At 41.2% G+C, this 24650-nt stretch overlaps 1 protein-coding gene across 3 annotated transcripts in view; it reads right to left on the reverse strand.

The window, feature by feature from the left end:
* The window catches only part of ADAMTS12 (ADAM metallopeptidase with thrombospondin type 1 motif 12), a 424853-nt gene that overhangs the window by 143964 nt on the left and 256239 nt on the right, over nucleotides 1-24650 (reverse strand). For all 3 annotated transcript variants that reach the window (XR_010840098.1, XM_059060818.2, XM_067030856.1), the window contains exons 8-12: nucleotides 20373-20516; nucleotides 19648-19792; nucleotides 14526-14618; nucleotides 12908-13053; nucleotides 9698-9867 (exon numbers count right to left, since the gene is read on the reverse strand). Coding sequence is in view for 2 of the 3 variants with exons in the window: in XM_059060818.2 (XP_058916801.1) it covers nucleotides 9698-9867; nucleotides 12908-13053; nucleotides 14526-14618; nucleotides 19648-19792; nucleotides 20373-20516 (698 nt within the window). In the remaining variant the exon portion in view is untranslated. The remainder of the gene's footprint in view (nucleotides 1-9697; nucleotides 9868-12907; nucleotides 13054-14525; nucleotides 14619-19647; nucleotides 19793-20372; nucleotides 20517-24650) is intronic.

Raw genomic sequence — 24650 nt, forward strand, 5'->3', positions numbered from 1 at the left:
GAGAAAATGAATAAAGTCAAAATGAGTTGGAGAGATCACAGAGTGCCATCGGAAAAGGGCCAGCAGACTCCGGAGACAAGGCATAATTCAGTATTACTGTAAATCTTCATTCTTGGAAGCATGATTAGCTCTGTGGCTGCCTGAACTGGAATAGAAGTGCTTAGAGGGAGCCACCTGGGAGCAACTCTGCTCTCTGAGCGATGAGAGCATCCATCCAGGTGTGCTGAGTCCTGGGAATCATTTCAGGAAACATCAAGTAGGAGGATGGAGTCAGTGGAAACACTTTTTCAAAAGCTTTGATTTGAGCTTTAAAATTTAGATTTGAAATTTTCTATTTGGACCCATGAAGCACAAAGACGAAGCAGCCCTGAATTATTCTGAAGCTTTTCTAAAGGAATTACCTGTTCCAGCCTGCTGGGGAGGGCTGGGACTAGAGGTGCCTGAGGGTGTGAATTCTAAGAAGGCATTCACTCTCAGGGTTGTAAAAAACGGGTCCTCACAGCAAGTAAACCCCCATCCAAAGGCAAGCATTGCACTGAATTCCAGAAAGGTGAAGTTCCAATGTCTGCCTTAGTTTTACTCCCTCTGGGCTTGTGCTGTTTGACTCCCTCCCTGAAGGATGAAACTACCCAGAGGCTTTTGCTAGTCTTGTTTATTTAGTGAGCTAAGGGAATGTTGCTTTGTTAAAATAACAGCCAATGTATTACTTGAACGTTATTTCCCAGATCTTCTTGGGCTGTGCAGTGGTTATCTGATTTCATTTTAACCATCACAACTACCCTATGATGTTAGTTCTTTTATTACCTCCATTTAGAAGAGAAAATTTAGGCACAGAGAGATTAAGTTTTCCAAGATCTCACAGTATGAGTAGCACAGTAGAAGCTGATGGTTTAGCTTGGAGCTCACACTATTAACCCCTAACCTACAGGCACAGAATTATTTTTAATAAAAAACAAATGCTTTGATGAGATATTTAAAGTAACCACTCTTCGTGTTATTAGGCAATGCATTTATTCATGGATCATATCTGAGAAGCAAACTTGGTAGAATACCCACTGGACTCCACTTTAATAATCTTCCATGGGTCTTAAATATGGTGAGAATCACTAGCCTCTGGAGCCATTACTTCTACAGAGAGATGTAGCAGATTCTAGCTCATGAAAGTCTAATATTACCTTGAGAAAGTTACTTAACCTTTCTGTGACTCAGTTTCCTCATCTGAAAACTGGGGATAATAATACCTACCTTGCTGGGTAATTAATAGTGAGGATTAAGACAGAGACTGTATGTCAAGCACTCAGCATAGTACCTGGTATACAGTAAGTGCTTGACAAATGACAGTTGTTATGGTTGCTGATTTCATCTCCTTATCATGACCTGGTGAATTCTAAAGGCCCTTGCAGTTACCCCATAAGCTGTGCTTCTATCATTCCAATCTTTCAGAGCAGTCAAAAGCTGGCTCGGTTCTCTTTCCCACACATATATGAATCTTTCCTGAAATATCCTCTTCTCCTTCAGAGTATTCCATTGTGCCATTTCTAATCAATTCTGCACTGATTTCATGCTTTGTTTTACCATTTTCTAAATAATCGCTGTCTTGTCGGTTTAGCATAAAGAATTCTATATCCTGCTAGGTCAGTAGGTGGTTCCATGACTTTCCTTTTCTGTGACTATGAACCTGGTTCAGAGCTGGTACAATGCCGACTGAGGTCCTCCCGGCTCTATGCTTCCAAGACTATGGATTTTACAAGCTCCTCAACCAAACTGCCATGTCCTCAAGGGCACCCCAGTCATCTGCGCATTGATCAGCTGCTACTGGCGCCCACAGCGTGAGAAGGAGCAACCAGACACACACTGGTGAGGACTGAAAAGCACAGGAGGAGGCTCTCCTTCACATGAGCGTTGGAGTCAGATGCATAGGGGTTCAGATCCCAGCCCTGACTCTTACATCTTGCCCAAGGCCTTCTTGGTCTCTGCACAGAGGGGACCGTCAGAGGATAGCACACTGAAACCTCTAATAAGGTATCTGGTTGTTTTAATGTGGTAGTTATTACCATTAACCTTTCCTAAAGAATGCCAGCAGATCCCTACATTCAGCAAAGGCTCTTAACCCACGTTTACTAATTAACTGACATGGCAGTGATCGATACTGTTGGGGAGAAACCTTTGGACAAAGTGGCAAAGAGATCAACTCGATCCTAAGAGATTATCAACTCATTCATAAAATGAACCTTGACAGAGGTCAAGGATGTTCATTGCAGCAATTAACGTTTTATCCAGGAAGAAACGGACAAATGAATTAAGTTGCATTTACATAACGGAAGGCTGTGCAGTCGCTAAGAGGAATGAGGTGAGCCGTGATGCCATGGTGTTCTCTCTATGAGTCAAAAAGTTGCAGAGCTCGCAAAGTATGAGTCCATTTGTGCTCAAGTAGAAACCTGCTGTTAACAAAGCTCGCCTCTGAGGAATAAGTGTGGTGGGCTAAGAAGAATTTATTGTTATTTCATTCTATTGTATACACTTGCATTTTTATAAGAAGCATATATTCATTTTATAAATGTCTTGGCCCTCAAACAAGAAAACTGGAAAGGTCTCCTTTCCCCTGTGATAATCATGACACATCTCTATGGATTGAGGCCCTCATTTTGAGACTTCCCTTTATCTTGCTTCTGTGATACTGGATTTGTACATCCTTCAAGATTAGACAGGCTAGGGCTTCCCTGGTGGCGCAGTGGTTGGGAGTCCGCCTGCCAATGCAGGGGACACGGGTTCGTGTCCCGGTCCGGGAAGATCCCACATGCCGCGGAGCGGCTGGGCCCGTGAGCCATGGCGGCTGAGCCTGCGCATCCGGAGCTTGTGCTCCGCAACGGGAGAGGCCACAACAGTGAGAGGCCCGCGTAACGAAAAAAAAAAAAAAAAAAAAAAAGATTAGACAGGCTAACTGAAGTAAGGAAGAAACAAATTTCTAGGGAATGTAAGTACAGTGGTCTATGGAGTCTTAGGAATACCTAGTAAATAATCTGTGCTAAAGACAACAGCAGCACACAGACCTGCTGCTGTGACCCCCAGCGGCTGCACACCCATGACCCACAGGTGTGCCCAAGGCCAGAAAGAACGCTGTGCTCGAAAGCGGCCATTGTGAATTGAAGGTTCAGGGCTACTGAAGCAGTTTACAGGGTGGACTCTGAAGTCCTGCTTCCCTGCCCTTTCCTCTGGCCTCTCTGTCTTTCCTGGTGCTCTGGGTATGTCATTAGGTGGGCCTGTGACACAGGGCCCTGCCCCAGAGGCAGGAGAAGCAACGAGTGGTCTTAGTTCTTTTTTTTTTTTTTTTTTTTTAATGGTACGCGGGCCTCTCACCGCTGTGGCCTCTCCCGTTGCGGAGCACAGGCTCCGGATGCGCAGGCCCAGCGGCCATGGCTCACGGGCCCAGCCGCTCCACAGCACGCGGGATCCTCCCAGACCAGGGCACGAACCCGCCTCCCCTGCATCGGCAGGCGGACTCCCAACCACTGCGCCACCAGGGAAGCCCGTGGTCTTAGTTCTTAAAGGTCAACCCGACTATCAGAGAGTCTCTTTCCCAGGTACCAACCTCATTGGTTCCATAATATACACAGAGTTGAGTGTTTCACCGTCTCAGGTACACTCACCTGCCTAGACACAGCCTTTCGTCGGGCTTGTGTGATTTCTTCTAGCTTTTTTTTTTTTTTTTAAATCTTTATTTGAGTATAACTCTTTTACTCTTCTAGCTTTTCAATCCATTTTTTCAGCTGAGTGAAGCTTTTTTTTTTTTTTTTTAAATCTTTATTTGAGTATAACTCTTTTACTCTTCTAGCTTTTCAATCCATTTTTTCAGCTGAGTGAAAACTCTAAACCTAGTGGACTGGTGAACTCTCCCCTCACACTGTCTGATTAATCCTCTCAAAGGAAGCTTAGGGAACTGAATGAACTCACTGAGTCGAAGGCTGAATTTTCAATTCTGCTAAAATAGGGCGGCCCAACATTTTTGGATAATGATCTTACGAAGTGATCGTTAGAAGCAAAAGCTAAAACTTGCTAAGAAGGATAAAAATTATTTCTTAGGTCAAGGAAAAGTGTGGGTGCATTTCATGTTCTGTGAGCAGATTGCAATTTGAGTTTCTCCATTAAAAAAAAAATCCAGTTTCTAAAATCCATTTACAAGCAGGGCTCCTTGGGTGTGAGTCCCGTGCGGTCACCCTGGGCCTCCAGGATTGGTTGAATGCTCTGTTGTCACAGTCTTAAAACTCTTAATGATTTTACGTCTGAACTTGTGCCTTGTAAGTGAAGTCTGATTGGACGACGGAACACGTGTATGAGCGCAAGAGATTTGTAATGTGCGTGTGTGCGGCTCCTTTGCCAGATTTTAAGAAATACCAAACCTTATGCAAAAGGCATAACTTAAAAATGTTTTATTGCTTTAATAAGTAACATTTAACTTAAAAACGAAGCCCAGTTTAATGACCAGGCTCAGATCAGCTTGAGGGAAAACAAACAAACCAAAACAAAACCAAACAAGAAGTCCTGACCAAAAACCCAACCAAAACTCAGTCAAATAATTACCATAACTCTGTAACTTTGGCTGGTCTAAAATAGTATTTTTTTTAACTTTCTGATAAGGTAATATTGCAATCTCCAAATATATCAAAATACTCATCAAATATAAGAAGGCATTAAAATTAATATATTCTACCATAACTATAGAAAGGTATGAAAACAGGAATAGAATTGTTAAAAATGAATTAAACCCACTTCATTGATGTTTTAGACTATGCTAAATGTAGCAATGTTTGCTATTTACTGTACATTTATGTTCTGTCTTTTATTTAAAATGGTTAGGAACTGTGACACTAAATTTGGAACTGCAACTTATTATAAATTGTTTACTAAATGTAATAATTTTGTCAGAATGCTTAAATGTTTAAAAAATTGATTTCCAAAGGCAAGATACATAAGTTTAATAAACCTAGCATTTGTCATAATACAAACAGTTTTGGGGGCTCTTCTCCTCCCACCAGAGCTCCTTGGACATAAAATCATCTATTTTTTAAAAAAACATGAACATCAAAAAAAAAAAAAAAAACATGAACATCATCTTAGGTAAAATTCAAAATTCAATGCATTGTTCTTAAGGTAATGGGCCTATCCCAGTCTCTGTTTCTATGGTTAATATTTACTCTGCAGAGTCAGGCCAGGGCTAACTCTTGGCTTTATTGTACAGTCTGAGTTTAAAAAGTTACTTACTCTCTAAATCTATTAGCATATCCATAAGAATTAGATCAAAACCTTAAATTTCCATGTAGGATTTTCTTGTGGAGATAAAATTAGGGAAATGCATACAAAGTGTTGAGTATAAGTACCTACACAGAACAAATACTGATATAAGTTTAATATAACCTGTTCCCGTTATCAGTTAGAAATGAGTTTCGCTGCAAGTAGCAAAAAAAAAAAAAAAAAGAAAAAGAAAAAGATAAAAAATGTCGCTTCCTTGTTTTAAACGGACAGGAATTTATTTTTCCCACATAACAAGAAATCCAGGGGCTATACTCCTTCTGTCTTCCTCTCAGCCGTCTCAGCATGGTTGTGATAGGACTGCTGTACCTCAGGCAGCACGAGGGCAGCGTGAAAGGTGGAAAGGCAGGGGGCCGAGGGCAGCTTGGTCAGTACCAATTAAAATTCTTCCCAGAAGCCTGACCCAGTGAAGCTGCCATCTTTATCTCTTTGGTTGGAACTGGGGCTCCCAGGAATACAGTTTAGCAAGTCTTCTCTTGTAGAGGATAGTGAAGGGGTTGTGAATGGCTTTGGGGTGTCTGCAAACATCATCCTTATTATTCCATCATTTTCCCTCCTGAAGCCACAGATTCCTAGTCTGTCAAATGAGAGGCTTCTGGCTAGAAGATCTCCCAGGTTGCTCCCCACAATGACACTCTCTTTCTAAATGCCAAGTACTCTTGTAATAAACTCTATGCACAGCACCCAGTTCCTCCCAGGTGTCTGGCTCCTGGGAGTGCTTCCAGCACTGGCCCTCAGTTGTCACCTTGGCCTAAGAGAGCTTCCTTGCCCAAGGACACTCACTCCTTCCTAGGGCAGACCACACCCAATGTCTGGGCCACGTGGGGCTTCAAGGACTGGCTGCCCCACCTCAACTGCAGCAACTCTGAACGTCCTTTGAGCTATAGAGCTTCCCGAGGGGTGGAGAAGCCCTCTGCTGAGACTGTGCTCTGCACCCCAGCTTCTCCCCACTGCCCAACCCCTCTTCCTTCCCTGTCCTTCCATGCCTGTTGAACTTCCTGCATGCTAGTAGCTGTCTTAGAGTCTGTTTCCTAGGGAATGCAATTGTAACAATTCCTTACAGATGTCCCTGAAGGATCCTATCCCAGGAGGAGCAGACTGTTGTCTGACCTCATGTCAGACCTTCCACATATGCTGGAAACCTCACTGGCAGCAAGCACTGATAGGGCTGAAATATTCAGAAGCAACAACTAAAAAATTAGCCTTAATGAGGAGTTACTTGGGGGTTCTGAGAAAAACAGCCAAAAAGGAAGAGAGATTCCAAGAAAGTGATGGCACCAAGATCAGGTTCTGGCCATTTCCTAATGGATGATGCAGGATGTAAACATATTTCTATTCACATAGGCTAATCAAGTCCCTAGGAATATAAGTTAGTATAAGTATCTCAGCTCCTTAATCAAACAGACTGTATTCTTCAATTCCAGCTCCATTATATAAGACACTATAATCCTGAATAAGTTACTGTCCTCTCTGAGACTATGTTTCATCATCTCTGAAGGATGGGGATGGGGGTAAGTGAGAAAATGTATAGACTCAGCTCTTCACACTGGTGCTTCCATGAATATGATCAAGTGGAGTTTGGATGCCATTTTTTTTTTTTTGCCAGGAGTGGTAAAATATATATATATTGGAAAGTAAGTTGATTTAAATTAGTAGTTTTCAAACCCTTCAGGCAGAAGAATTATTTTTCTTTTATCAAGACCTTGCAAATAAAGCAGATAAAAATCAGGATTTTATTAAGCAGAAATTTTATAAGTTCAAATATATAATGCTTAAAAATAGTTCAGTGGGATCCAAAGAGACTATTAAGATGAACAGAAAATTTTGAAATCAAGTTTACAGATGGCAGTTACAGACATATGGCTGCAGCACCTAATTTTTTTCTGTGGGTTTTTTTGTTTGTACAGCATTGAAAAATCTTGACTCATACAAACAGCTGTAAATGATAACAGTTTAGAACAACTTGACCTGTAATCTCAGGATATTTCTCAGTTAAATTGTGTTGATGGGAGACTTTTATTCTAAGGTCTGTAGAAAACCAAATTAATTTGTGTAAGTTAATGTATTGGTGTTTTTTGATATGTTAAAACTCAATATATACTGTTTTTGAGTGTAAGCATTGTTCTTTACTGCACTTTTAAAAGTAGTTTAAATTATTTCTTTTGGAAAATGAAATTATAATAGAATCAAACATTTTTGGAAGCCCTGGAACAGAGTTTGAAAACTACAAGGTTTGATGGAGATTCTATGCTTATTCCAAATGTTTGAATCTATGATTCTTCTTCTGTCATTGGCTACTTAGCAAGTCTGCCAAAGGTCACTTACTAAGACACTTAACACTGTCTACTGAGTGGGTAGGAAACTCTGTTGTAAGTTAGTTTATCCTCTGGTGGCTTCTAAGGAAAGGCTGGGAGGGTGTAAAGTGCTCAATGCCTGGCACAGATTAAGTGCTCTGCACAGAGCTGTTGTCATGAATGCCACATTGCTGTCACCCAGAATGCCCAGAACTAAGAAAATAGCAGCTCCGTAGGATAGAGTTTGACGGGGGAAAGAAATCAGTGTGTTGGTCAAGGTGGTAGTTACTTGGGTTAGCAGGTAAGTCATTACGCTCAAATAATAGCACAGGAGCCTGTAAGAAAACCACTGGGATGGAGAATGGAGGCTTACAGCCCAGGTAGATGGTGAGTTAAGCAGATGGCACTCAGCTAAACTCCCTCACATGGTTTACACAGCCTCAATACAGATGCAAACCGATCACTCCAAAGTGAGTGAAATCTGTGTCTACTTTTATAGCTCTCATTTCTTTAATACCTATTGCTAGGCTATGCAAAAAGTGGGCACACGATAAATGCTTGTAAATTAATGAAAAGTCAAGCTGAACCAAATCTTTTCATTCTAAATCTAGCTACTTGAGCCATCAGAGTCCAGCAGACACAAATTCAATCCTGAATCTGGCAGGTGTGGGGATCCCAAACTAAGCACCTGTCACAACACTGAGGCAGCTATGCCATTTTAGTCCTGGAAGAGTGCTCATTCAGGGTGTATAGTACTACTGACTCAACTAGTTCCAACAAAACAGAATGTTCAAAATACAGGTATAGGTATTACCAACTGGCTATACCTTTCATAACTATCTCTTTTTTTTTTGCACCCATATGAGTATATACACGAACTTTCCTGTATTTGAGTGTTTGGATCATAAAGTAAAGTTGCACCAAAAACCAGATGACTCACTCCCCTAGAGCATGAATGATGCTAAACAATGGGAGACAAGGAGCAGACGTTGCCCATGACAACCAACAGCCATCAGGGTATTTTGGAGACGCAAAGAAGGAAAGGCACTATTTTTTCCAAAAGCAATTGACTATATATCATTTTTCTAACAGTCCAAATATGTAATTTTCATTCATTGGCTGACATCTACAAGTCCTCTTCTGTTCTATCATGTTGCATTTCAGAAACTGAATAATCACAAAAAACGTGGTTACTTTTCACTACCCTGTCTCAAATCTCCTTAACTCAGGAAAATCTTTCTTTCATTCCCTATTTGAATAACAACAAATAGCACAGATACTCTTTGAGGCTAATCTATAGCTAACAGTCAATGATTCTTCCTCATTTTCAGGAGAGAATGAATCACTGGTGCTGATTCAAGGGAAGCACTGCCAAAGCTGCTGCTCCATTCTCCAACTCTGTTATGCCCCTATCCTCTGATATGCATCCTTTAGATGCTTGATTTTACTTTTTACCCTTCTTATACTGTCCTATACATTTAAAAATGTTGATTTCTGGCCCAGAGCTGGCTTTTACTCATTTCTGATCAGGTTTCTCATTCATTTTCTACCATCTTGTCTTTCCTTGTGCTTTTCTCCTCTCACTTGGAATTGATGACTCTATTTTGAATGCCTTCCCCTTTCCTTATGCCAAGAGAAAGACTACTCATGCTTAAGAATCATCGACTACTTCCTTGGAAGACTTCTTTGAAATTACTCCAAAACCATAATGATCTTCTTTTCTGAATTTCTTCCAAAATTACAGTCAGTTCCACATGCTCATCAACAAGCACTTTCATCAGTGATTAGTTTCTGAATCCCTACAAGCCCCACTTATTGCTTAGTTGCACCTCAGCTGTTTTGAAGTGAGCCATCATGTTTGATAAACTTCTCTTTTATCTCCAATAGAGCTCAGCATGGAGTTGGAATATTCACCTTCAACATTTACTGATCCACTTAACCAGGTCAGTGTCTCCACCTCCTAAAATATAAAACTCTTGATGGCACAATTATCTTTTTGTTGAACTTTGCAAGGCATCACAGGTACCCTGACAGATAAACGCTTTCTGATAATGGCTGCAGTCTTAGATCTGGAATATACTGTTATAGCTCCTTACCTGGATTAAAAACTGGAAACCAGTGGTAGAATTCATTCTTGTAGGGAACAGTGTCAAACTCACTGCACTGCATCTGCCGAAATGTTGGTGTATCTGGGCGACAGGGGTGAACGTTGCACAAGCGATAGCGTTTTCTTTCTCCAGTGCAGTACTTCCCTCCAAACTTTGGTCTACACATGAAACACACAAACTCTTCTTTAATTTCCTTAAAGGCCAGCATTTTCTGTTAAAAATCCTCTGGCATCCGGCCATGCCCCTTCCTTGACAAACCATCTCCCCCTCTAGCCTCAAAACTCACCGTTTGAATAAATTCTTCAAATTTCCCACACTTTTTGCTGTTGCCCATGAACATCCAGTCCCAGGTATATAGTTGCCTGTTTTGAAATAGTCTGACCCCATGATCAATTAGTTGCCTGGTCATCAGTTGTGACTTTAGGTTTGTTTCCTCCTTTTCATTCCCACAATCACCAAGCTAGTTCACCCCTTATCTCCATTCCTGTCTGCCCTCTTTTTCCTCATTTAACCTACTGTACACACTCTTCTCTGGCTAATATATTTTATTTTTCTATGGTACATGGGCCTCTCACTGTTGTGGCCTCTCCCGCTGCGGAGCACAGCCTCCGGACGCACAGGCTCAATGGCCATGGCTCACAGGCCCAGCTGCTCCGCGGCATGTGGGATCTTCCCAGACCCGGGCATGAACCCGTGTCCTCTGCACCGGCAGGTGGATTCTCAACCACTGCGCCACCAGGGAAACCCTTCTCTGGCTAATTTTTATGATTTCCTTAATTATTTTAGTTTCCTGATTAAAAATCTTTAATGGCACCCCACGGCCACAGAATCCAGTCCAGCCTCTTGAGCTTGGCATCCAAGGCCCTCATGATACTGACTTACCTCACCTGAACAACTTTTCTTCCCACACTCCTCCTCATTTGCACACTGCTCCCATGATACAAGCTGACTTATTTGCTTTTATTTTTTCTGTGCCTCTAGATAGATTTCCACTCTCTTAAGTCTCTAAACATTTACCTACTGCCTGTGCTTTAAAGACCAATAAATGCTATCTCCATCTCCACCATGAATTCTTCCTGAATTCCTGCCAGAAGTAATCTCCTTCTCCTCTTAAATAACACTTTATTATCCTACTGTAGGCATTTCCTGCATTTATCACACCCAAAGATAATTCTTTGACCAAGGCAGTTCACATTCCTTAACTCCCTGTAGGCGGGACTAAGAATTGTCCTTGAGAGTTGAGGGTAGGCTGGCTTCCTATTTGTGATGATAGAGTGACACTCTATGACTTGGCACCTCTCCAAGTCATTTCCATCCAAGAGCCTTTTGTGAGCCAAGCTTTGCTGGGTTCTCACTAAACAGCTGACCGATACATATCAAGGATACCGTCTCAGCGCGTCAGTTGGTAACGCAATGACCTGAGTCTGTGACCTGAATTACAGAACTGAATCTGTTACTGTGTTTCCATTGTTATGGTTCTCAATGAACTTAAGCAAACCAGCTACTGAGATCAGACATGGTCACTCATCCAAGAAGACTCTAAGACAAACTGTAGCCTCTGAGATGGGACTTGGGACTATTTTTTCCCGCTGAAGCCAAGTTAGAGGATCATCTTTCGTTTCCTCAACAAGGATGGACCTTTTCTGAAAACCATGGATCACTGACTGTCCTCCCAGGAAGGCTATGGACTGGTAGTGGCTGATACAGAACACTGACAATAAGTCCTGGAACAAATCACCTGTATTTCCTGATCTCTAAAATGGAAATCACTTTTCTGATCACATTGAAACAAACTATAAAATAAAGATATTCTGTAAAAATACTTTTTAAAGGATTTCTGGTTTTGAATTTTTGAGTCACAGGAACCTTGTATTTAAACAAAAAGGTAAGATTTTAAATTTTGTCCAAATTCCTCAAATGTACACTTACTTATATGCATGGGAGATGGTAAAGACAGCATAATAACTACCATTTACTGACAATTTTATCTAGTAGATATTGTGTTAAACTCTTCAGAGATGTTAATTTATTAACCCCTAGGAGAAATTATATATATATATATATATACACACAGATATATACATATAGAAATATATTTATTAATAAAAAGGAGAAATAAGATTTGGAACTGAGAGACTCATAACCATATTTATCACTTTAAAAAATGTGACTTTTACTCTTTAATGCAGACTAATGTAAATCTAGTTAAAAGAAGTTTAATACATTTTTTACTTACGGGAGGCATTGTATGTACACTTTTAAAAAATTATACTTGGGGGCTTCCCTGGTGGCTCAGTGGTTGAGAGTCCGCCTGCCGATGCAGGGGACGCGGGTTCGTGCCCCGGTCCGGGAAGATCCCACATGCCGCGGAGCGGCTGGACCCGTGAGCCATGGCCGCTGAGCCTGCGCACCCGGAGCCTGTGCTCCGCAGCGGGAGAGGCCACAGCGGTGAGAGGCCCGCATATCGCAAAAAAAAAAAAAATTATACTTGGGAACTAGTATACTGAGAAATAATGAAATTAAGAATGTAATATATATTTGGAAATCAAGGAAATATAAATTTAATTCATATATATCATTATACAAACTTAAAATATGAAAAAAATAAGCCATTTGATTAAAAAATTGAAAGCCACTTGTGAAATAACGTCTATGGAATCCTTGACAGGCTAATATGGAACTCCGAGGTTTACAAAATCCTAATCTAAAACATTAAAAATAATTATCCTCAAAAAATGTGCCGAGCTATTTAATTAGTCACCTAAGGGAAGAAGAATATTTTTATAAAATTATACATTCATTATGATGGAAAGAAAGCTGCCATCTTATCAGTAAAATTGGGTATAACTAATCCCCACTGATAGGATGGGGTTATTTAGAAGGATTTAATTGTGTAATCTCCTAAAGCCTTTCACATAGATTGTACTTTAAAAAAAAATTGTTTATTTCTCCTAATGATGGAATCAGCTTACTTACCCAAGTTCTAGTAAGAATCCAGTGCCAAGCCAAAATGAAACAAAGCAAAAAAGAACCACCTTTTTTTTTTTCACACTCTATGAATCTTCCTCCTGGCTCCCTTTCATCTTTGGGAACATACTGAATTTCCCTCAGGAGGCTTGGGGTCACTGAAGTCATGCTGTCCACGACTAGTCTCCCAGTGCTCAAGGAAGAAAGGGAAATATCTTTGGCTGGACTTACTCAGGGTTGTTGCAGAGCCTCTCTGCACTCTGGGCTCCAGCTCCACAGGTCCTGGAACAGTGGGACCAGGGTGACCAGCGGCCCCAGCCTCCGGGAATACTCTCTGGTTTCTTGCCCACTGTGATACACTTGCCAGCCATACACCACTGGAAAGGGAAAAGGCAGGAGATGCATCAGTCAGGAAGGTTCCCATAGTAAGCTGAGTCAGGAAACCTAGCAGTCTAAACCCAGTTCTCCCAGAGCAAGCAGACTTCCTACAAGTCACACATCAGATGTAGCACAAAGAGAGCCTTCATAAACGAATTTCCCCCAAGAGTCTTGGGGTTTAGAATCAGAGAATTTCAGGAATTAAAGGGAACTTTACAGTGCCTAGTTGCAGTGAATGCAGGAGTGTTACTCAAAGTCTGACTGGCAGATTGCACCCCAGAAGTCAATCAACACACCGCGTCCTTCACTGAGAAAGTCTCGCTATGAAAAGCATGTCAGCTGAATATGCTTAGTAATATAGTTGTTCAGTAACATAATTGATTTATTTTCTGGTGCAAGCTTCTTATCTTGTTGAAGACCATAACAAACATTCTGCAGAGTGGCACTGTGATAACACTTCTCTATAGCCTCTTTGGGTATTTAATGTTTGCAACAGATAACATCCTCCTGCACAATGTCCACTCATTGCCGGAAAACACAAGTTGTTAAGAAGCTGAAGTTAGGCATCAAGAAAAATTTCTGCTTTCCTATAACTCTACCCATTGTTTCCAGTTCTGGTGTATCAAGTGGCTCAGGAAAAAGTCCACTCTCCCTCTTCAAGGGAATCCTTCAACAACTACCAGTTTTGGAGGGTGAACACAGGAAAAGGGAAACAAGACATGCAAGTTGGTTGTTAGAAATGGCCACATTTCCTGGAGGATCTGGGCATGTTTCATCTGCTGGCCTCCTCTTTCTCATTATTTCTGGTCACTGTGTATTCTGATCAAGTTCTGTAATCTTAGTAATGGGTCATGGCACACTCAAGCTGTGTAAAGACACCCACTAAACACAAATCCTAGGCCCACAACGAACCCAAATGGTGTTGTTGAGCAGCACGTATTACCCTTGTTCTTAGGTAGTCTGGAGGGTATCTAACATCTCTGAGTTCTTGGGTATATGGCTTTCCTGCTCAGTAAGGTGCGTAGGACTTCAAGAAATGCAGTCAGGTCAGATGATGAGAAAGAAGAGAATAAGTGGTCTAAATTCAGCATCTTTGGAAAGAAGAAGCCACTGGTTTGTCCCTCCCAATGTTCAATATGGAAGGGGGAACAAATGTCAAAATGAAGGTTGATGATTAGCCCAGCAGATGTTACTGACCACAAACTCCACAGAAATTCATCGGGAAAAGATGGGCCAGATGTTTTATAATTGGAGCGTGGCCCTCTCTCCCTAACTACTTGTTTCCAGTGAAGGCTCAAAAGGAGTCGCGGAAGTGGAATCCTTTCCTTGGCAAGTCTGACTGCGTGATGATCTGCCTTCACCCAGAGGCAGCTGCTCTCCAGGGCCTTCTCCTCCGCTCTCCCCAAGAACGCTAAGTCCTTCACCCACCACATTCCTTCCTCACATCATTGACACATCACTGACACATCACCTTCTTCTCACCACATCGCGTCCCGTCTGCAGCAGCGTCCAGCTTGGAGCGACAAAAGCCTTTCACAGAGCACCACAGTGTCTGGCAAACATTCTGGAAAACAAACATGAGATCGTACTTTTTTTTACCTTCAAAACTTGCACAAAAGCATTTCTACAGTGATGGTAAAATACACACATACTCACCCACATACCCACAATAAATGCTGCGGTTGTTAGTGAGTAACGTGATACAAAGTAATCACACAAGAACCCTCAGTTTAAACTTAACTTGGACTTTGTCATCATTCATAAACAGTGGTCTGTAGGCCATTCTAGGCAATATGAAAATGGGAGGTAAAACACATTTCCCAAGAGTTCAATTTCTAGATCTGTGGCACAATATCCGGTACTCATTGCCCTTAGGCAGGGCAACTGGTGACAGTAGTCATCAAAGAGCAATCCAGACTGTGATGGAAGGTGATCTGATTACAAACAGCTGGGCGGTTATAACTTGAGCCTGCTTATTGAAGGAAAGTGAAACTATTCCTTCCAGAAAACCTCAGCTTATTTACTTATTACCCAAAATAGCCAGCTTGTTTTAGCTGCCAGGGAGTGAACTGAATATTTCCTCACATTTCTCCTCCTGCAGTAGGAACAAGGGAAGGTTGACAAGATTCTTACATAGCATCTGAAATGGCTCAGTTGCTTCCATCCACCTTTTAGTCTTTCTTCTATCCACCCATCTGCCATCATTCCATCTACTTACTGTATTCTATATTCAATATGCTCCTTCATCATAAGATCCTGTATTTTAAACTATTTTAAAAAATTCTTAATTTTTATCTTTCTAACTCTTGCCTCTGCATGATTACAACTTTTGCAACTATTCTCTCATTTTGCAACTCACAATTATTGATGGATCTTCCTATTCTATCCTTCATGTTTCAACTTTACTTTCATATGTTTTAGCTCTCAATTTTCTTATACATAAAAGTTGAAAAAGCCTGGATTTCTATCAGGAAAAGGCCAGCCTCTCCTCCATCACACAACTCTGAGAAACACTCAAGTGGGATGGGAAGTAATTTTCTCAACTCTAAACTTCAACTGATTGATTTTCTCTTCAGCTCTGTCAAGTCTGCTGTATAACTTGTCCACTAAATTTATAGTCAATCACGATATTTTTCACTTCTAGATGTTATAATTGTTCTTCACATCTACTTTAAATATATCATATAGTACTTTTTTCCCTTTTCTTATATAGAACTCCTCTTTTATGCATCTACACATCTACTTTAAATATATCATATAGTGCTTTTTTCCCTTTTCTTATATAAAACTCCTCTTTTATGCATCTATTTTATTAGCCCTACCTAAAAAATTCAATTATCCAAAGCTCTTGAAGAATAATTATTGTCTTTCCTCATTTAATTGAAGATAGACTGTCTTACATTTTTAATTAGGCACTGAATTGTGAACTCAACTGAACAAAGCTTTATCTATTGGAGTTTTGTGCATCCTTAGCTGAGTGTAGACTCCTCCAGGGCAGTTTTACAACCTTTGTTTCTACCAGGCATCCCATGGTATTATCAGGTCAGAAATATTTTCATGTTAATTTTTTTGGCATAGGGATTCTCAAACCATGCAAGAGTATAAATATGAACTCTAAATTGGCATGAGGCTGGCCCATGGTAGGAAGTTTCTAGTGAGAAAGTTATCTGCCAGCATCCTTCTCCCTCAAAACTCAGGCTGACATAAAAGATGCTTCTCTGTCATCTCCCTTTGTTGGTGGTGGATTTCTTCTAACCTATTCTGTCATGGCGGTGTAGCTCTTAAAGGCTCCCAGCTTCAGGTAGGGGGTCTCAGCCCTAACTCACTGTGCTGCTGAAGGTGAACATCTCATTGTCTGTTGCCATTCAGATGTTAAAATCAAAGCCCTTTAGTTATTTGATGCTTATCACTCCTTTTTTGTCCCCCCCAACCCCAGGATATTTTAAAACTTTCTTATAAGTTCATAATGCATTTATAAAGAATGATATTCTGGGTGAGGATACACAAGAACTCTCTGCACTATTTTTGTAGCTTCTTTTGAGATATAAACTATTTCAAGATAAATAAAAGTTATAATAAAGAAGGATGATGCTACATTCTCTAGTATTTTAGATTTTTTTTTTTTTTTTTTTTTTTTTTTTTTTTTTTTTGTGGTATGCGGGCCTCTCACTGCTGTGGCCTCTCCCGTTGCGGAGCACAGGCTCCGGACGCGCAGGCTCAGCGGCCATGGCTCACGGGCCCAGCCGCTCCGCGGCATGTGGGATCTTCCCGGACCGGGACACGAACCCGTGTCCCCTGCATCAGCAGGCGAACTCTCAACCACTGCGCCACCAGGGAAGCCCAGATTTTTTTTTTTTTTAATACTGAAAATGATTAGGTTATCTTGGCTGCAATATGCAGGGATTTAAAGACTTCATTCACTTATTGATTGAGTGCTTACTATGTGCTAGGTACTGCTGAATGTCAGGAATAAAAATCCCCTCAGAAAGCTTACAATATAGTAGGGGAGGGTATAAACAAGTAAGAAGCAACTATAATATAGTCTAGTAAAAGCTTTGTCAAAAAAATACATAGATGTGAACAATAGGATGTGAAGTGATATTTAAGCTCAGACTCAAATGATGAGTAGGAGGGATGGTCCAAAGGAACCAGAGCATGTAAAGTTCTGGAGGTAGTGGAGAACCCAGCATGTACTGGGAATGAATTTGCTCAGTACGGATAAACAGAATATAAAAGAAGATTTGACCAGAGATAACCAGAAAAATCCTTACCTCTATAAAACATCTACAATCCTGGATAAAACATTCTAAATGTTTTAAACACATTCCTGAATTGGTAAGAAAGTAAGGGAAATCCTCAGAGGCTAAAAATGTAGGAGAAATTGTTAATCTGAAGATACAAACCTAGTAACTTAGATTTCAGTTTTGATGGTCACTTGGGCACTGGAGAAAATGCCTCATGTCTATGTAGGGCGGGAAGTTGGATTTGATACCTCATATAAGGCCATAACCCCAAAGAACTATCCCCTGACTGAAAGAAACCGCGGAACACAGCTGCAAAACTTGTCTGTTTTGACTTTAACTCTAGAAGGAGTGGTAAAATGTTACCCCTGAGAGTTTGTATCCATACTGGCCCTGATCTCACTCATGTAGGTAGTCGAACAACATCCAACCAATAATTTATTTTAAATGGACCCAGGGATGGCACTGAAATTTCTCTCTGAAAGAATGTGCCTGCCATCTAAACCCAAAAGAATAGCCTGACATGAAGTTTCATAACCAAGAATTCACAATAAAAGCAGAAATTGACAAAGGAAATAATACATAATAAGTGAGACCCAGAAGAAACCCCAAACTGGAGAAGCAGACCCACACAGACTCTGGACATCAGAATTGTCCATTATAATTTGCAATTATAAATTGCAAAATAAATGTGTCTTTTATGATTAAAGAAGGAGAAGATCATATTGAAAGTCTGAATTAGAAATAAGATCATTAAAAAAGCAAAGAAAATCTAGAAAAATAACAAAAGAAACTGTTGTAAGTTTAAAAAGGACCATAAATGAGACAAAAAAGTCAATAGACAGGTTAAACAAAGGACTGGGCGTATCTGAAAAGAGAACTAGTGAGTTGGAGGGGAAAGAGGAAGAAATTACACAAAATGTAGAGATGTGAAGAGATGAAAAATATGAAGGAGAGATTTCAAGATATGAAAGATTAGTGATAAAATCCAACATATACTTAGAATTCCAGGTTAGAGAGTGGAGGATTAAAATAATATTTTAAGAGATAAGGCCAAAGAGTGATAGAGAGGATGAATCCTGAAGCCCCTTATTTTAGAGAATTTGAATTTTATTGTAGGGGCATAGGGAGGCTGTGAAATATTTTAATAAGAGAGGAACACAATCAGATTTCCTTCATAAAGGTCAATTTGGCTGTGTTTTGGAGAGTGGAGCAGAGTTGAGGGGAGGTGGTCAGAGTCTTAGAAAGGAGACCAATCAGAGGACTACTGAAATCATAGGAACGGGTGGTCTTTAGAGATATTTTGGAGGCAGAATTAGCATAATTTGGCAACCAGTTCGAAGTAAGGTGAGGGATTTTTGCGACAACCTTACCTTCTCCGTTGTCTTGCTTGTTCTGTCTGAGCACTTACTTCCTCTTCAGCGTTCTCTCTCTATGTCTCTTTTTGTATTTATCTGACTATATTGAAATTTCTCTGTCTGCCGCCCCAACCAGAGAATGAGCTCCTCAAGGTCAGAGAATTTACCTTATTCGTTTTTGAGGTCTCATCTTTTTCACCCTATTCAGTACACAGCACAGAATCTGGCAGGGGTCAATGAGACCTGCCTTATTCATGTCTGTGTATTAACACTGACACTTGAGCACTAAAAGGGATGAGTTCAGAGAATTGGCAAGCTCCAGATCCCAAAGAGATGCCATACAAAGGAGTTGGGACTTTATCCTGTGGTCAGTGAAGACCCTAAGAGCAGAGAAGAGCTAGATTTGTGTCTTTTGGAAATAACTTAAGCAAGAGTGTGAAAGAGGGAGAGGTTGGGTAGGAGGTAATTACAATAGTAAGGAGAGGTAATGAGAAACTGAATCAGGAGAACAGTAGTGAGAATGAAGATGACAGGTCAGAGCCACAAATGCCATCAGAGGTCAAATGTCAGGGCTTGACCTATCACTTGGATGTTGAAGAAAATAAAGGAGAAGAATGAATTAGGGCTAAATCTTATTCCTACCTTGGCATCTGGAGGTGCTCTTCAGTCAGAGAGGAAATTCAGGAAAGGGATCAATTTGAGGGATTAAGTTGGTTGCTATGGAGTCTGCAGGTGTGAATAACTGTGATTCTTGAAAATCACTGTAGAATTGTCTTTACCACCACCCAGTTGCAAAGGATACCAAGGAGGTGGGTCAAGGAATCTAAATGACCTCAACTTCAATCCTTCTGCCTTACAGACATCTTGCCATGAATAGAAAGTTTCCATTTCTGGATCTTTGGATTTCCAAATATTTCCCTGGCCCTTCCTTTAGCATGCTGGATCTCAAGCCCTGCCCATACCCACCGGAGGCACCAATATACCCAACACTTACTTCTACTTCCTGGCAGAAGGTAGCATTGGGGCCATACTGCAGCTGGCATTGGTGGTGAACATCATAGATCACTCCGGGGGCAATGACGTTGGACTTCAAGCCTTTCTTTTTGGGGTTGTCATCAAGACAGAACCCCCAGCCTCGGCTGAAAACAAGTTAATAGAAATGAGAGCAGTTGCTTATGACCTCCTCCTAAACGAAAGATTGATTCTTTCATTCAAGAGAGACTTCCATTCCTCTGGTGTACTCTGTCCTTCAAGACAACTTTATTCTATCAGGTCCAAGGTGAGAGTAGTCTAAAAGGAAATGCAAATCGCATCTCACACCATTTGTTCAGATGTGATCTAAGAAATACAAGCAGTGGTAAAATGGGGAAATCACCATCTTACCCCAAATGGGGTACAGTGACCACTGACTTGTCCTGGTTGCTCCTCCCAGTCCCCAGGGACTTAACTCACGATCAGGTCATAAAGAGCCACCTTCAGACAGGAGCAAGCTGAAGGGGGGGTGGGGGGAGACGGAGTATTCACCTGGCTGAGGCTGGAGGCAAAACCCACCTAGATCTCAGGGTCAGAAAGCAGCGGTGAGGTCCACCCCTTCTGTCGCCACCCTCATACTGTGACCTGTGAGAGGAACTGAGACTTCTGGGCCTCGGGTAGAACCCAAAGTGACTTCCGGTTTACAGAGAGCCAAGTGAGGCTGTCCTGAGATGCGCGGTCACTTACTCCAGGAAGCGGGTGATGTACTCCTTGCTGCACTTGGACCACGTCAGTGGGGTGGGATTGTACTGGAGCTGGCGGGACATGATCGATGGGTGCCTGCCCACAGGCTCACAGTCATTTTCCTTCCCGTCATGCTGCATGCCGAAGCTGCAGGGGGCACAGACACAAGGATATCAAGGAGGCAGGCATGAAACAAGGAGCAGACCACAGTTTCTCCAAGGTGAGAATAACCCACGGGGAGCCACCTCTGTACAGAAGCCATCTGATTACAAAGCGGGCCTTTGAAGTTAGAGGGGTCTAGCTAATTTTCAACTCAAAAGCACAGGAAACATTTCAGGCATGGCTTTGTTTCAAATATGCAACCCTGGGAGCCATGTGGCTAATTCAAAAACTTCTGTTTGGCAGAAAGCTAAAAGCTTCCAGTCTGGCTTCTATGAGACTAGAGTCGGGGGGCAAATCTTGCGTCCATCTGTCCTGTTTCTCCTGCTGTAGCAACCGTAGCACAAAAGGTTTTGCTACCTTCCTCTTCCCTTTTCATCATAATTTAAGGGAGAGGATGAGAGGGGAAGCCTATGGAAGACTTTGTCAAAGGCCACAAGCTTGGAAGGGATGGATTTCTTTCTAGTAGTCTTATGAGTCTTCCAACATCACACACATTAGGGAGACCTTACAGTCCAAGGGTTAAGAGCAGGGTATCTGAAGACAGATGATTTGGATTTGAATTCCAGCTCTGCTACTTAAGGATCTGTGAGTTACTGAAACGTGCTGAGTTTCACTGAGCAGAAAATGGAGTCATCATCATAGTCCTGGGATGAGATTTGAGTGGAATAAAGTTTGAAAATCACTTAGCAAGGTGCCTGGCGTATATATATATATATATATGTTGTATAAATGACAGAACTTTTTTAGTGTTCTTATCATTATCTAGCTAGTTTATTTTCCTTTTCTAGATAAGTAAGTTGAGAGTTTGAGATTTGTCAAAAGTCATGAGCTAGTTTGTGGCAAAACTAGGTCTTCTGCAGACCTTTGGGCTCCTAAATCAGTGCTCTTGTCTGTGTCTTGCTCGGTTGGCTCCCTGACCTCCCACTACCAGGGATGACAAGGTGAAGCAGCCTTGAAAGGCTCTAAAGTGCTTAACTGACTCCCATGGCAAGGAGGTGCCTGGGAAAAAGGCAGATTGAGGAGTGTCAGTTTATAAGCCAAATCCTCAGGATCGCCATCAAGATGACTTCTGAGGCCCCACAAGACCCCTCTCCGCTGGAATCTGCTTATTGGACACTTACAACCTAGAGATGTTGGCTCAACTTTCCAAATCTGAACAGAGGAAAGTATGACCTTTTACTCTGCTAGTGAAATTCAATCCCTGTGACAGGGAAGCTCATAACTAACTTTAATAAAATCTCCTGATCAACATTAGCAACTCTTGCAGAAAACAGTCTTCGGGGGATTTTAGGGATTTTCTTGTATTATTGTTAATACATTAAGATGTTATCAACTTACTTACAGGCTCCTATCACATTCCACATGAATACAAAACTCACAAAGGAGTCAGAGAATGAATCTACAGAGCTCTCACCACCCAACCACAAAGAATTTAATTCAATGAAAGTTGTTTTTATTTCCCCCCTTGAGCAAGCCTTCCCCAGCCTGTTGCAAATCCAGTCCTACCCAGTTCATGAAGAATTCCACAAGTTCACCTGTTCAATAATTAGGAAAAATCCTGAACAAGCATGGTTCTAAAAGTCTCCATGAATAATTGTTTTTCTAGCATTGGCTATTCCAATAAGACAAGCCACACGGCTGGATCCTATATACCGGGTGGCTTCAAACCTATACTTTAAATATATTAGTTCCCCAAAAGGAACTGATATTGTTCCCTCTAAAGTTTTTAATTCACTAAAGCATTCCCCCTCCAGCTTTATCACTCCTCTGTGCTCCCATCCAACAAAAGAAAAGCAGTGCTACTAAACAAAGGTCCCTCTGGACATGTCTGCTTTCTCTAAATGGGGGCAGCACTCCTGTCACATGGGATCAGTGGGTCAATGAATAATGAGAGACAAGGAAAGCACACGGGGTCAGATGGATGGAAGGTGTTTCCAGGAAGCTACTTTCCAGCAGGCGGGATGAACCTCAAGAGCAGCTTGGAGTAAGGAGCCTACTACAGTCTGAAACAATTAACTGGGCTGTTGGATTAGCCTGCTTTACTACGTCTTTGTTTTGTAATTCCTGTTAGATGGGTTTATGAAATTATAGACATGAAACAGTAAGCTAAGTCACTGCCTGGGTGTCAGGGTATCACTTGGTGAGACATTCCTTGCCTTTTACTGTTTATTTTGTGGTGCTGTAGAACCAGCAGAGAACAAGAATCATCGAAGTATGAATGTGAGCTTGTCTTTTTTTTTTTTTTTTTTTTTTGCGGTACGCGGGCCTCTCACTGTTGTGGCCTCTCCCGTTGCGGAGCACAGGCTCCGGACGCGCAGGCTCAGCGGCCATAGCTCACGGGCCCAGCCGCTCCGCGGCACGTGGGATCTTCCCGGACCGGGACACGAACCCGTGTCCCCTGCATCGGCAGGCGGACTCTCAACCACTGCGCCACCAGGGAAGCCCGAATGTGAGCTTTTCTAACTCATTCAGAAAATATCAATTTGGTATATGCAACAAGCAAAGCTCTATAAATGAAATAAATGGAATATCACAATCCAGATGAGTGGGATATATTGGGTGGATATTGCATTTTAAGTGTTCGTCTCTATCGTGATCTTTTCATTACTTAAAGGAAAAGGATGCTAAGTCTCAGAGAGGTTTTTAAATTTCCTGCTGGAATTCCATCTTCATTTTTGGTAACTTACCTAAGAAGGGATGAGAGCTTAGGTATGGATGAGGGCTATAATCCAGGCTTCTCATAAACGGAATTTTAAAATGTTTTTTTTTTTCTCAGAATAAAAATCAAATTATTTATTTAGGCCATAGCACAAGTTAGTTAACTTCACTTTCTATTTTGCATCCTACGCAATCAGTGATGAAGCAACTAAGTTTTCATGAACAATGGGGTATCTTTGTTATTGAACTATAATGAGTATCTTCTTAGGATAGTAGATTATTGTATTTTTCTTTTTCTGGGCAGCTGCAGGCCATTTCATTGATCTGCCCAGTGTTTCTCAGTTTGGTCCACAGTTAGTTAGAACTTTACACCTAAAGAAAGAACTAAATACCTCAGAAGCATCTTTAGCTATGAACAAGTTTCTCAGGACACTCCAGGACACTCTTAATGTTTTCTCTTCTTCAGTTTTGTGTCTTACCAAAGCATTTTCTTCTATCACTCAAACTCAAAGTTATATGTCTTCCTTCAACTTTGTCTTTCTTATCAGTGACCCAAAACTTTTTTTTTTTTTGCCATTTAGAAGACAGCGTTCTATATAGGTCATCTGTACATGGCCCAATGCCCCCTTTTAAAAATTAAACTTTTAATTTATTACATTTATATATTAAATTTATATTATTATGTCATTATAGATTCAGATGCAAGTTGTAAGAAATAATACGAAGAGATCCCATGCACCCTTTACTCACTTTCCCCTCATGGTAACATCTTGCAAAACTGTAATACAGTATCACAACTAGGATACTGATGTTGACACAGTCAAGACAGAACATTTTCGCCATCACAAGGAATCCTCATGTTGCACTTTATAGGCACACCCACTTCTTTCCCTCCCCCATTCCCTCCTCAAACCCTGGCAGCCACTAATACGTTCTCTAGTTAGATAATTTTGTTATTTCAATAATGCTGCTTAAATGGAATCTTACAGTATGTAACCTTTGGGGATTGGCTTTTTTCACTGAGCGTAATTTTTCAAAGATTCATCAAGGTCACTGCCTGTATCAATAGTTGGTTCCTTTTTCTTGCTGAGTAGTATTCCACAGTATGGATCCATCATATTTTATTTAACCATTCACCATATTGAGTTGAAACAACCCCTGGGTTTCTTCCAGTTTTTGGCTATTAAGATTAAGCTTCTATAAACATTCATGCAGAAACTAACACAACACTGTAAAGCAATTATACTCCAATAAAGATGTGAAAAAAAAATTCATGTATAGCCTTTTTGGTATGAACATAAATCTTCATTTCTCCAGGATAAATGCCCAGGAGTACAATTGCTGGATCATATGGCAGTATTACCACCGGTTTACTTTTTTTTTTTTTTTTTTTTTGCAGTACGCGGACCGGGGCACGAACCCGTGTCCCCTGCATCGGCAGGCGGACTCTCAACCACTGCG

This window comes from Kogia breviceps, chromosome 4 (assembly GCF_026419965.1).
Source record: "Kogia breviceps isolate mKogBre1 chromosome 4, mKogBre1 haplotype 1, whole genome shotgun sequence".
Lineage (NCBI taxonomy): Eukaryota > Metazoa > Chordata > Mammalia > Artiodactyla > Physeteridae > Kogia > Kogia breviceps.